The sequence below is a fragment of the Delphinus delphis genome, chromosome 8, assembly GCF_949987515.2.
Source record: "Delphinus delphis chromosome 8, mDelDel1.2, whole genome shotgun sequence".
Classification (NCBI taxonomy): Eukaryota; Metazoa; Chordata; class Mammalia; order Artiodactyla; family Delphinidae; genus Delphinus; species Delphinus delphis.
Window position 1 is genome coordinate 108118819 of NC_082690.1, and position 13257 is coordinate 108132075.

General features: G+C 52.3%; 1 protein-coding gene across 1 annotated transcript; it reads left to right on the top strand.

Moving 5' to 3' along the window:
- Positions 1-252: 252 nt before the first annotated feature.
- Positions 253-12734, top strand: LOC132429314 (tumor necrosis factor receptor superfamily member 26-like). Its single transcript, XM_060017566.1, has 9 exons — positions 253-362; positions 1120-1207; positions 2132-2260; positions 3755-3869; positions 5360-5439; positions 10024-10128; positions 10639-10664; positions 11459-11758; positions 12490-12734. The coding sequence occupies exons 1-9, from the start codon at positions 309-311 to the stop codon at positions 12523-12525; spliced, it is 933 nt and encodes a 310-aa protein (XP_059873549.1). The 5' UTR covers positions 253-308; the 3' UTR covers positions 12526-12734.
- Positions 12735-13257: the final 523 nt, after the last annotated feature.

Consider the following 13257-nt stretch of genomic DNA (forward strand, 5'->3'; position numbering starts at 1 on the left):
ACGCGAGTCTAGGACCACCGGTCCTAGGCGTCTCCTCCGCGTGGCCGACCTACGAGAATTCGGAGAAGCGGGAAGTACCGCTTCCAGCTGGGAGGCGCGGCAACTGGGAGACACCGCAACTGGGAGGCGGAGCCCGTGGGTGGGGCGAGGGGAAGGCCGTCCGCTCCGATTGGGTACTTTGGTCAGAAGATCCCCTCCGATTGGCTATGAAGTCAGAAAGTCCTCAGTGAATGGGGCCCGGGGGGTCGACGGGTAGCCAGACTTGGAAGTGTGACCGCAGTCGTCAGCTCGTCCGGAGAGGCATCGCGATGGAGCCCCGGGCGCGCGCTGTCCTGGCGGTGCTGCTGCTGCTCGCGGCGCAGGTGGGACGGCGGCGGAGGGGCTCGGGGGAGGGAGGACTCTGAGAACGGGAAGGGGGCTGTGGCCTGGGCGCGCGTCCGGAGCGAGGATGACGCGGGCGGCGGGACATCCCGCACCCCGGTTCCCATCCGGAGCAGGTCTCAACGGAAGTTTCCTGCACCCAAAGGCCCAGGCGGGGCCGAGCCCGCTGCACATCCTTGGTGACTGAGCGCGGGGAGCCCCAGTGGAAGGGGGGGGGGGCATGCGAGGGACGGGACTGCGGAGGGCCGGGGCTGCGGGGGGCTGAGTGTGTGTGTGTGTGTGTGTGTACATTCAAATATATAATACAAAGATGTACACATACACACTCAGATCCCCGTTCCCAACCCATAGACAATATCCTTTCTTAACACAGTCTATATGCAACAGGTGAAGCAATTAACTATAGACTAGAAAAAATCAAATACTAAATTCCAAAGGTTTACTACCACAAAGGGTCTAGTTCTGGCCATGCAAATAAAATAGGCTCCTACCATCTAAGTAGTCAACACATCCACATGCATTTGGGAACTGAAGAACATATTCCCCCCAAATAATACTGCTCTGTATCGCGAGTGGAACAGCACGGAGATGCTCCCCCGAGGAAGCCCACTTCCACGAGGGAGGCAGTGCTCCAGGTTGGGGGGTGACTGCCACTCCTTGCTCAGGGGTTTCGGTGTCTGCTTCCATCAGGAGCAGAGGCATCTTTTGATAATGTCAATATCCTCTTTCTGATTGAAGGTGACCATGGCAACCGGGGAGACCCGGTGTAACCCGGGCGAGTATGAGGTTACCAGCCTTCGCCGCTGCAGCAAACTCTGCCCGGCTGGTGAGTCTGGGACCACTTCCAGAGCCTTCCGGGGCAGACCCTGCCTGGGAGGAGGGAGGCCGCAGTCCCTTCGAGCAGAGCTGGGGGCTGCCTGTGGGGAGTACCTGGCTGTCTGTGGGTGGGAGGGCCTCTCCTGGGCAGCTGCCCAGTGCCCCACCTCTGCACCCACCTTGGGGGCTCTCGTGTGAACAGAGTGGTGTGTGCTTGTTTTGAGATGGGTGAGGTGAGTTCAGCAGGGCTTGGAGGACAGAAGTGAGGACCCATGCCCAGGCTGGACACGCCCACCTTCCCACCCGCACCCCATCCACACTCAGACAGGTGTGCCCACGTGATCAATGAAAGTCCCTTCATGGCCTCCTCTTGTAAGGGTCCAGCCACACACCTGTACCATCACCATGGGCATCGTCTACTCACACACACCTGCACACGTGCCTCATTTTATCCGGGAAAGTGTGCCTTCCGGGGCTCCTGGTTCAGAGACCAAACACCCAAAACCTGGACACTCAGCCCCGTATCCTCCCCACACACACACGTGCACACCCACCAATACACACACTACATACATCTATACACACACATCCATGCATTCACACGCACACCTACATGAACCACATGTAGGAAAGAAAGGGACACAGTTGGTCCAACATGAAATCTTGTGACCTCTGCCCAGCACCCACATACTGCATGTCATCAGTAAAAGCCAAGGGGCAATTCAGGTCCCCGGTTTCTGGGACACCTGTGGCCTCGGATCAGTCCAGAATGTTCCAAGGAGACGGGAGGAGAGGGGTGGGTACTGTGCAGGGCGTCTGGCCTCCAGGTGCCTTGGGACCTCCTCATGCAGAGGCCTCAGAGACCAGGCGGGGTCTGCGGCAGAGCAGGACAGCCCTGGACACCCACCTCCCCTCCGTGTACCACCTGCCACAGGCTACTACGTCAGCAAATACATAGACCGGGACCACAGCGTTGGAGAATGCAGGAAGTGCGAGTCTGGAACCTTCCGGGCCCACCCCAGTGAGGAGAGCAGCTGCGTGCCGTGTTCCCAGTGCCGGGAGGGTGAGTGGGCTGCCGTCCAGGCAACGTGCCCCTGTCGACTGGCCCTGTGGGAACCTCCCCAAAGGAAATTATCACAGAGGAACACGGGGATGGGGCTGCTAGAGCAGACATCACAAAGTGCTTGTTTTTTTTTTGGTTTTGTTTTTTGCGATACGCGGGCCTCTCACTGTTGTGGCCTCTCCCGTCACGGAGCACAGGCTCCGGACGCGCAGGCTCAGCGGCCATGGCTCACGGGCCCAGCCGCTCCGCGGCATGTGGGATCTTCCCGGACCGGGGCACGAACCCGCGTCCCCTGCATCGGCAGGCGGACTCTCAACCACTGCACCACCAGGGAAGCCCCAAAGTGCTTGTTTTTATCATGATGCTGTATGTATTGGCTAAAGAATCAACCTACAGGTCATTAGGATTTCAGAGTTGCTGTGTATAAGGATGATATACAGAAGTTCTTCCAAATCTCTGTATATCAGTGACATTGTTTTTTAAAATGTAATTGAAAAATGCCACTTCCATGAGCAAAAAAACCCCAGACAAACAAGATTCTTTGAAATAAATCTAGCAAAGCACGTATAAATGTGTAAGTGAACAAACAACATTTAAGGACATCTAAATACGGAGAGGAGCACCACAAGGTAGTAAGCAGGAAGGCTCAACGTTTTGTTGGGGGGTCTTTTGGGCCGCACGGTGTAACTTGCAGCATCTTAGTGCCTGACCAGGAACCGAACCTGGGCCACAGCAGTGACAGCGCTGCGTCCTAACCACTGGACAGATCGGGAACTCCCTCAGTGTTTTAAAAGTATCAGTTTTCCCAGGAATGGTTCTTAGGTTTAGTGCATTCCCAATGAAAATCCCAACAGAATGTATCAACTTATCATGCCATACACCTCAAGTAGATACAATTTTTATTTTTAAAAAGTAAACTATCCCAATAGGAGATTTCATAAAACTGGCTATGCTGACAGTTGCCAAAACAACTTCCTTCTTTCCTAAAGGAGGAAAACAAGATAGCACACTGGCTCCCCCAAGTACTAGGACTCTGTACAGAGAGACAGTTCAGCAGTGTGATATTCACGTGGGGGTGGACAGTGGGCCCCGTGGAAATAGCCCCGTAGATGTGAAATGTGGGGTGTGGCCCCATGAGCGAGCCCGTCACAGGCGAAAGGCGGAATCCCCCAGTGATGCTGGGAGAGACCGTTCAGTGTCCACACTGAGTAGTGCTCTTCTGATCTTTGCGGGGCAAACGAGATGGACAGAATGATTTGGGGGTGTTTCTGAGCAGTTGGCCCTGTGCCCCAGCCCAGATTGCAGGGGCACCCACGGGCCCCTCCACAGACACTCGGATGCAGGGGATGAGGTCTGGCTGGTCCCTGTCTCCATCCCTGCTGGGGAAGGAGGGGGGTGACGATTCTGAGGCTTTGACTACGAACCTGGACGTGGCCGGGTGGGCAGGACAGAGTCCAGGCCCCTGTGACTGACCCTCGGCCTTCCCTCCAGCAGATCAGGAGGTGGTGACTGAATGCTCCCCAACTAGCGACCGGCTATGCCAGTGCAAGCAGGGCAACTTCTACTGCGACTCCATGGACTGCACAGAGAGCTGCTTCCGGTGCAAAAGGTGTTGGCCTGGGGTGTGTGAGCTGATCAAACAGGCCTGGGCGTGGGTTCCCTTCCTCCATTTACTGCCTGTTTGGCTTTGGGTCACTTATTCTTCCGTCCCCTTCCCGGAGCCTCCGTTTTCCCATGTGTAAAATGGGGCTAATGGTAGCACCTGCCCCACAGAGGTGTCCTGAAATTAAGTCAGACAAGTCACCTGGATGTTTCCACCTGGTGACGGACTGGAGTCAATGCTCCTTCCTTCCTTCCTTCCTTCCTTCAGGTGTGATCATGAGCCCCGCTGTGGCCTGCAGGTCTTACGGCAGGCCTGGCGCCCCCAGCCATGGTGGAGACCATCCCAACACCTATACAGTGACAAGCCCATGAGGGACAGAGGGGATGCTAGAGACAGCTCTCTAGAGCAGATGCCCCGTGAGGGAGGGAGGGAGGAAGCTCCAGGCAAAGGAAACCACAGGCAGAGAGGACGGCAGTACCACGCCCTGAGGCAGGGTGGGATGCCCACTGTCATGGTAAGAGTCTCCTGGGGCTGCTGTAACAAAGCACAAGTGGGTGGCTTTTAATCAACAGCAGAAATGTATTCTTTCACGGTTCTGGAGACCGGAAGTCCGAAATCAAGGTGTCAGCAGCCGTGCTCCCTCCGAAGACTCCCAGGGAGGAATTTCCCTCGCTCCCTCAGCTTTCCGTGTTGCCGGCAGTCCTTGGCGCTCCTTGGCTTGTAGACACATCACTTCAATCTCTGCTTCCACCTCCAGGTGGTCTTCTCCCTGTGTGCTTTTGTGTATCTGCATCTTCACGTCGCCTTCTCTCTGCCTGCATACAATTTCCTTCTTCTAAGGACGCTGGTCATTGATTCAGGTCCACCCTGATCCAGTATGACCTCATCTTAACACGATGACATCTGCAGAGACCGCATTTCCAAATAAGGTCCCATTCTGTGGTTTCGAGTGGGCACAGATTTTGGGGGGGCTTTGGGGAAGACACTTACAGCGGTAAAGCCACTTGTAAAATCGTTCACGTTTGTAGACTACTAAATACAACTCAGACCATGTTGAACTGTTGGCTTGGGAACCGGACAAGTCCAGAGTAAGGACTGCCCTCGGGTCTGGTCTGATCAGGGCTCTGGCTTCTCTGGACTTGCTTGCCTGTCCCCTTCTCCATGAGCTTCATCTTTAGGCTGAGTTCCCTCTTGGTAGAGATATGGCTACAGCAGGTCCAGTCCTCATAGCCACGCACATCTCTATCCGGGAACAGAGGCAGAGGGAGGCCCCTCCCCTATATATCAGAGAATCCTCAAGCTTTATTCTCATTGAGCCAATTTGGGCCAGGTAGCCCAGGAAATGCCAGACACTGATGGCCTGAAGCCTGGTGGGGCAGGACAGGACCCGGGGCTGGTCCCTCGAACCCCTGACGGGTGGGTTTTAAGAAGGATGCTTTGGGCTGGGCCTGGGCGGGGAGAAGTAATGCTCAGGGTTTCTTTATTCTTCCTCTCAGGTGTGAAGACAGCACCATCCTTCAACCCTGCAACGCCACAAGGGATACAGTTTGTGCCGTTAAAATTCATCCAGAGGCTGGTAAGGTCTGATTCTGTCTCTTAAATCCATAAAAGTAAAAAGTTGAGGCTCTGTGGGCCCTAAGGTCCCTGTTGTCACAATTTAACTCTGCTGATGTTGCTTGGCTGTGTGTGAATAAAACTTTATTTATAGCAGTGGACAGGACTTGGCCCATGGGTCACCGTTCATACACTCCTGTCTTGAGTAAGCAAATAGAATCCTTGGGGACAAGCGGTGGCTCTGCCATCCTTGTCCCCATGTTGGGGCCGTGTCGGCTCAGGCACTATTTTTTTTTTTTTTTTTTTTTTTTTTGCGGTACGCGGGCCTCTCACTGTTGTGGCCTCTCCCGCTGCGGAGCACAGGCTCCGGACGCGCAGGCTCAGCGGCCATGGCTCACGGGCCCAGCCGCTCTGCGGCACGTGGGATCCTCCCGGACCGGGGCACGAACCCGCGTCCCCTGCATCGGCAGGCAGACTCTCAACCACTGCACCACCAGGGAAGCCCCATTCTTTTTTTTATTATTGAAGTATAGTTGATTTACAATATTGTGTTAGTTTCTGGTGTACAGCAGTGATTCAGTTTTATATATATATATACATACACATATTCCTTTTCAGATTCTTTTCCATTATGGTTTATCCCAGGATACTGAATATAGTTCCCTGTGCTATACGGTAGGACCTTGTTGTTGGTCTATTTTATATATAGTAGTGTGTATCTGTTAATCCCAAACTCCTAATTTATCCCCCCCTCATCCCCCCTTACCCTTTGGTAATCATAAGTTTGTTTTCTACGTCTGTGAGTCTGCCTCTGTTTACTAAACATGTTCATTTGTGTCATATTTTAAGATTCCACACATAAGAGATTTCATGCGGTATTTGTCATTCTCTGCCTGACTGACTTCACTTCATGTGATCATCTCTAGGTCCATCCAGGTCCCTGAAGATGTCTTGCCCATTTTTATACTCGGTTGTCTGGGGTTTTCATTTTCTTATTTTTGATGATTATTTATAAACATTGGTAATTATTTATAAGCTTGGGATACAAGCCCTTTGTATCGGATATCTGCACCCACCTCTGCCCCCGAGGGTGCCTTTTTACTCGCTTTATGGGGTCTCTTGTGGACAGAGGTCCTTCATTTTAATGAGGTCAAGTTTGTGGCTGTTTTCCACTATGTTTGGTACTCTTCCTCTCCCGGGTGAGAAATCTTTGCTCACCCGGAGAAAGTATTCTGCTCTGTGATCTGCCAGCAGCTTCGTGGTCTTACCTTTCTCTTTTTCACTCTACACGAACCTGGAATTGGTGTTTTGCGAGGTGTGAGGTAGGGGTCTAGGTTCAGTGTATGTTTTCCCACTGCACATATCGACTACCCCGTTTTGTGTTTTGAAGACGATCCCTCCCCCGCCCTCAGTGTTACTTGGTCATAACTGAGCGCCGTGTCCATCTGGGCTTCCTGTTTGTCTGTTCTGGGGCCAGTGCCACTTTCCTGCCAGCCTTGCCATTGGAGCTGAAGTCCCCCTTGCCTCCTTCCACAGGGTCGTCAGGCCACCCTTGGACTCAGCACATCCACTGAGACTTAAAAATCAGCTTGTCAGTTTCCTTCTGTTTTAAATAACATGCAAGGACCTTTTTTCTTTAAATTTTTACTGGAGTACAGTTGGTTTACAATGTGTTAGTTTCAGGTGTACAGCAGAGTGAATCAGTTATACGTACACATATATCCACTCTTTTTTCCCATATAGGGCATTACAGGGTACTGAGTAGAGTTCCCTGTGCTATACAGTAGGTCCTTATTAGTTATCTGTTTTATGTATAGTAGTGTGTATGTGTCAATCCCAATCTTCCAGTTTATCCCTCCCCGCCTTACCCCTGGTAACCATAAGTTTGATTTCTGCATCTGTAACTCTGTTTCTGTTTTGTACATAAGTTCATTTGTACCCTTTTTTTAGGTTCCACATATGAGTGATATCATATGATATTTGTCTTTCTCTGTCCGACTTACTTCACTCAGTATGACAGTCTCTAAATCCATCCATGTTGCTGCAAGTGGCATTATTTCGTTCTCTTTTATGGCTGAGTAATGTTCCATTGTATATGTACCACATCTTCTTTATCCATTCATCTGCTGATGGACATTTAGGTTGCTTCCATGCCCTGGCTATTGTAACTAGTGCTGCAGCGAACACTGGGGTGCATGTATCTTTTTGAATTATGGTTTTCTTCAGATATATGCCCAGGAATGAGTTTGCTGGATCGTATGGTAGTTCTATTTTTAGTTTTTTAAGGAACCTCCATACTGTTCTCCAATATGGCTGTACCAGTTTACGTTCCCACCAACAGTGTAGGAGGGTTCCCTCTTCTCCACACCCTCTCCAGCACTTGTTGTTTGTAGATTTTCTGATGATGCCCATTCTAACTGGTGTGAGGTGATACCCCACTGTAGTTCTGATTTGCATTACTCTAATAATTAGTGATGTTGAGCATCTTTTCATATGCTTTTTAGCCACCTGTATGCCTTCTTTGGAGAAATGTCTGTTTAGATCTTCCACCCATTTTTCGACTGGGCTGTTTGTTTTTTTAATATTGAGCTGCATGGGCTGTTTATATATTTTGGAGATTAATCCTTTGTCTGATGATTCATTTGCAAATATTTTCTCCCATTCTGAGGGTTGTCTTCTTGTTATGTTTATGGTTTCCTTTGCTGGGCAAAAGCTTTTCAGTTTAAGTAGGTCCCATTTGTTTATTTTTGTTTTTATTTTCATTACTGTAGGAGGTGGCTCAAAAAAGATCTTACGTCAAGGAGTGTTCTGCCTGTGTTTTCCTCTAAGGGTTTTATAGTATCTGGCATTACATTTAGGTCTTTAATCCATTTTGAGTTTATTTTTGTGTATGGTGTTAGAGAGTTTTCTACTTTCATTCTTTTACGTGTAGCTGTCCAGTTTTCCCAGCACCCCTTATTGAAGAGGCTGTCTTTTCTCCATTGCATATGCTTGACTCCTCTGCCATAGATTAGGTGACCATGGGTGCGTGGGTTTTTCTCTGCACTTTCAATCCTGTTCCATTGATCTATAGTTCTGTTTTTGTGCCACTACCATACTGTCTTGATTACTGTAGCTTTGTGGTATAGTCTGAAGTCAGGGAGCCTGATTCCTCCACCTCCGTTTTTCTTTCTCAAGGTTGCTTTGGCTCTTTGGGGTCTTTTGTGTTTCCATACAAATTGTGAAATTTTTTGTTCTAGTTCTGTGAAAAACGCCATTGGTAATTTGATAGGGATTGCATTGAATCTGTAGATTGCTTTGGGTAGTATAATCATTTTCACAATATTGATTCTTCCAATCCAAGAACATGTTGTATCTGTCCATCTGTTTGTGTCGTCTTTGATTTCTTTCATCAGCATCTTATAGTTTTCTGAATACAGGTCTTTTGCCTCCTTATCCCTAGGTACTTTATTCTTTTAGATGTGATGGTAAATGGGATTGTTTCCTTGATTTCTCTTTCTGATCTTTCATTGTTGGTGTATAGGAATGCAAGAGATTTCGGTATATTTATTTTGTATCCTGCAGCTTTACCAAATTCATTGATGAGCTCTAGTAGTTTTCTGGTGGCATCTTTAGGATTCTCTATGTATAGGATCATGTCACCTGCAAACAGTGACAGTATTACTTCTTCTTTTCCAATTTTTATTTCCTTTTCTTCTCTGATTGCCGTGGTGAGGACTTCCAAGACTCTGTTGAATCATAGTGGCGAGAGTGGGCATCCTTGTCGCCTTCCTGATCTTAGAGGAAGTGCTTTCAGCTTTTCAGCGTTGAGTATGATGTTTGCTGTGGGTTTCTCATATATGGCCTTTATTATGTTGAGGTAGGTTCCCTCTATAACCCGCAAACACTTTTAAAGGCTATTATAACACCAAAACAGAAGGCAGAATGAGGAAGGGCCTGATCAGAGAGTAAAGAAGAGCCTTTAAGCAGAACAGTGGCACCACGGGAAAGACTCGCTCCTTCCTCCTCTGTCCTTGGTGACAGATGGCATCAGGGTGGCTGAGCGTCCACGGCTCTGATGGCCCGCCCCGCCCCCCGTGTCTGTGTGTCCACGGCTCCTGTCGGCGCTGGGAGCTCAGCAGGGTGAGACGGAGACACCCCAGTGGTCACGCCAGAGGTCTCCCCAGGGTGGACCCTGCCCTGTCCCTTGGGCCAGCGTGGCCCGGCCCTACTGCCATGAGGACTGGCCATCCCCTCCGTCCTCCCAGCCTCCTCCAGGCTCTGCCTGCTGCTGACCCGGTAGCAGATCCTGCAGCTGCGACCACTCACACCTGAGCCCCATCCCGGGTGCCAGGGCCTCTTGCTGCTCTGCTGGCCGGTCAGGCCTCCTGCTGCTTCCAAGGATGTGAGCAACAGCCCAGGGCCTCTGAGCCCAGGTCCTGTCTGAGCAGGAAGGAGGAGCCTGTCGTCCCTCCTGCCGGGGAGGTTCGTGGCGACAGTCGTCAAGAGAGCACTTCGGGGCCTGGAGAATGGCGGTGCTGCCACCACGCCCAAGAGCTGCACGTCACTTGGATGGGGTAAGCGTGCCTGACACTGCGACAGCATTCTCTGTTTCGCCTCCTTGCAGGGAACCGAACGTCGGTGTGCATCCTCCTTGTTGTGATTGTGGGGATTGCGGGGATTGTGATGGTTTTCATCACCGCCATCATCACTCGCCACTATAGAAGAAGAGGTAAAGCAAAGTCACGTTGATCCTTGAGGAAACCAGGTCAGCAAGGGCACCAGGAGCTCAGAAGTGGGGGCCTGGGGTCAGTGGCTCCTGACGGGAGCCTGTCGTTTGAACACAGCTCTGCTCACTTTCCATCTCGGGGGCCCTGCATGTGTCTGGGCTCGGAGCCGCCCGCGGCGTGCTCCCCGATGTGCAGGGCTTGAGACCAAAATTGCAGGGCAGCTGCTGGGGACAGGCGTCCAGGGCACCGGGGGCCGGGAAGCCAGGAGAGACGGGTGCAGCTCCAGCCAGGGGGTCTTGGAGGAGGCGGTCCCTGGGTGCTGGGGAAGCTTACCAAGTAAGTGCCCCTCCTGTGTTTTCCCAGCTGCGTGGTTTTTCCAGTCGGTTGTGGTTTTGGGAAACATAAGTCCACTTTCTTGACTGTGAATTCGAGGCATTTCCTCTCCTCACAGAAGTCGCTGTAATAGTTAATATCAATTGTTTTCTGTTCTCTCTCTTCTTTTTGATTTGCAGAAAATCCAAAGGAGCCAGGCAGCCCTGTAAGTATCACCCTGGGATTTGTCCAGTGAAGCCCCAGGAGGTGGAGGGGTGGGGGACAGCCCCAGGCCTTCCCCGCTGCGTCCACATTTAGCCTGTGCAGTGGTGTCTGCGCCCACCTTAGCAGAGCCCTGGGACATCTGTGCTGGAAGATTTAAATTCTGCTGAGGCACAGGGGACAAAAGGCTTTCTTTGGTATCCCAGGGCTGCTGAGACAGATCCCCATAGACAGGGGGCTTCAAACATTACGAGCTTACTGTCCCACAGTTCTGGAGGCCAGAGATCCGAAATCAAGGGGTTGGCGGGTTTGGGCCCCTCGGGGCTCTAGGGGCAGGTGCTTCCTCGCTTCCCCTGGTTGGGGCTGGACGTGCTTGGCGCTCCTTGGCTTTTGGGCGCGTCGCTCCGATTTCTGCTGTCTTCACACAGCCTCTCCCCGTGTGTCTCTGAATCTCTCTCCTTTTAAGGGCACTAGTCATAGGATACCGGTCCCACCCTTATCCAGTATGACCTCGGCTGAAGAGACCCTATTTCTAAATAGGTCCCATCCACAAGTACTGTGGATTAGGATGTGGGTCTCTCCTTGGGTGCCCACCATTCAACCCACCACAGGCTTCTCTTGGGATCCCCCGAGGAGTCGGTGGCAGAGCAGGGACCTGACCCCGTGCAGTGTTCCTCTCGAAAATTGCACAGGCCTTGCTTACCTATCAGACAGTTGGCATTTCTTTCCCTGAAAGTGGCTTGGGAAGGGCCTGTCCTGCAGGCTCCTGTCAGCAGAAGAAATGACTTTGTTCTTTAGTCGCCTAGAAGCAGCCAGCCCAAGGAGATGCAGATGCCCATGGACCTTGAGAGGGGCCAACCAGCCCCTGGTGTGGAGACCAGGCCGATGTTGGAGGTAGAGGACTCAGCCCTGGAGCCCGAGGCCAGGACTCACCCGGGACCCTCCAAGGACGCTGGGGAAATCCTTGGGCTACAGGAGCTGGGGGCCAAAGGAAGTCCAGCAGCCCCAGAGCAGACACTACAACAGACTCAAGCTCCCGAGGCCCCCAGGCCCCCAGGCCAAGCAGAGGTGTCCCCTCCCCTCCACAGCCTGGAGCAGGTAAGTGGACCGTTGGGAGGGTCTGATGACCAAGCCCCTGCTCGCTGAGTGCTGAGTGCAGGGCTGTGTGTGGCGCTCTTGCAGAGTTCTTGTCTGAGTTTCCTGAGGCTGATATAACGAAGTCTCACAGCCCAGGGGTAGGGAGGAGGGTGTTTAAACATCAGACTTTTATCGTCTCATGGTTCTGGAGGCTGGAAGTTGGAGATCAAGGTGTCGGCAGGGTCACTTCCGCCGAGGGCTGTGAGGGAGAAGCTGGTCCAGGCCTCTCCCAGCTTCTGGTGGTTTCCGGCGATCTGAGGTCCCTTGGCTTGAAGGAGCACCCCCCATCTCTGCCTTCATCTTCACGTGGCCTTCTCCCTGGGTGTGGGTCCCTCTCCCAATTTCCCCTTTTTATAAGGACCCCAGTCATATTGGATGAGGGGCCACCCTAGTGACCTCATCTTAACTTGATCGTGAGCAACAATGCTGTTTCCAAATACGGTCACAGTCACAGGTACTGGGAGGACTTCAGAACCCTTGCGGGGACACAGTTCAACCCATAACCTTCCCCCACCCTACCTGCTGTCTGCGGGTGTAGCAGGGAAGAGCCAATTCTGGCTCCACGTTGCATCTGCTTCTTTGACGTTAGCCTTCGCTTTTCATTGCTTTTGTTACTATAATCATCGATAACGGCCTGCCTCGGGGAACCCTGCCCCCCTGCCTGAATATTAAACTAAAGTGCCTCTGTTCAGCTCACAGGGAGACAATCTGACCCTGCCCACCTGTGAATGGCTGCAAGAAAGAAGAAATTCATGCATCCCCTCCTCAATTCCAGGAGATGATTTGCAAGGCCGACGGCCCTCTTTACTTTACTTCCCCACTGCCTCTCCCTCTCTATTCTGCCTTTTTACTTTACTTCCCTGATTCTATAGAAGAAAATGGCACCCAGACTCCGATAAGGTGGTTATTTTGAGACATAAGTCTGCCATCTTCTCGGTCTGCCGGCTTTCCGAATAAAGTATTCCTTGTCTCAACACCTCATGTCTGACTTATTGGCCTGTGTGCGGTGAGCAGCACGAGCTTGGACTCGGTAACCAGGGGACCGTGGCACCCGGGGGGGGGGGGCAGAGGCTCAGCGTGTGTCCTCGCTGGGCCCCAGGGCTGGGAAGCAGCAGGACCGACGAGGCACAGCCCGCTGGTGCTGGACCTGAAGCCTCCTGCGCTGTCAGCAGAGCTGGGCCAAGCACCCCCTGGGTGCCGGGCTTGGCATCTGGAGAACACGGGGCTGCAGGGGCAGGGTGTGGGATGGATCCCGAGATGGGTGGGATTGTCCCCGGTGGGCCGTGTCCAGCCATGCACAGCAGGAAGCGACGGTTCCTATCCTCCGCTGGGGGGCTTCTGGGGGCTTTCCCGAGTGGGTGACACCTGAATGGGGTTTGACAAATGATCAGACACCCACTAAGTGGCCCTGCGGGGGAGGGCCAGGGTTGCTGAGTGATGAGCAACCCTAAGGCAGGACA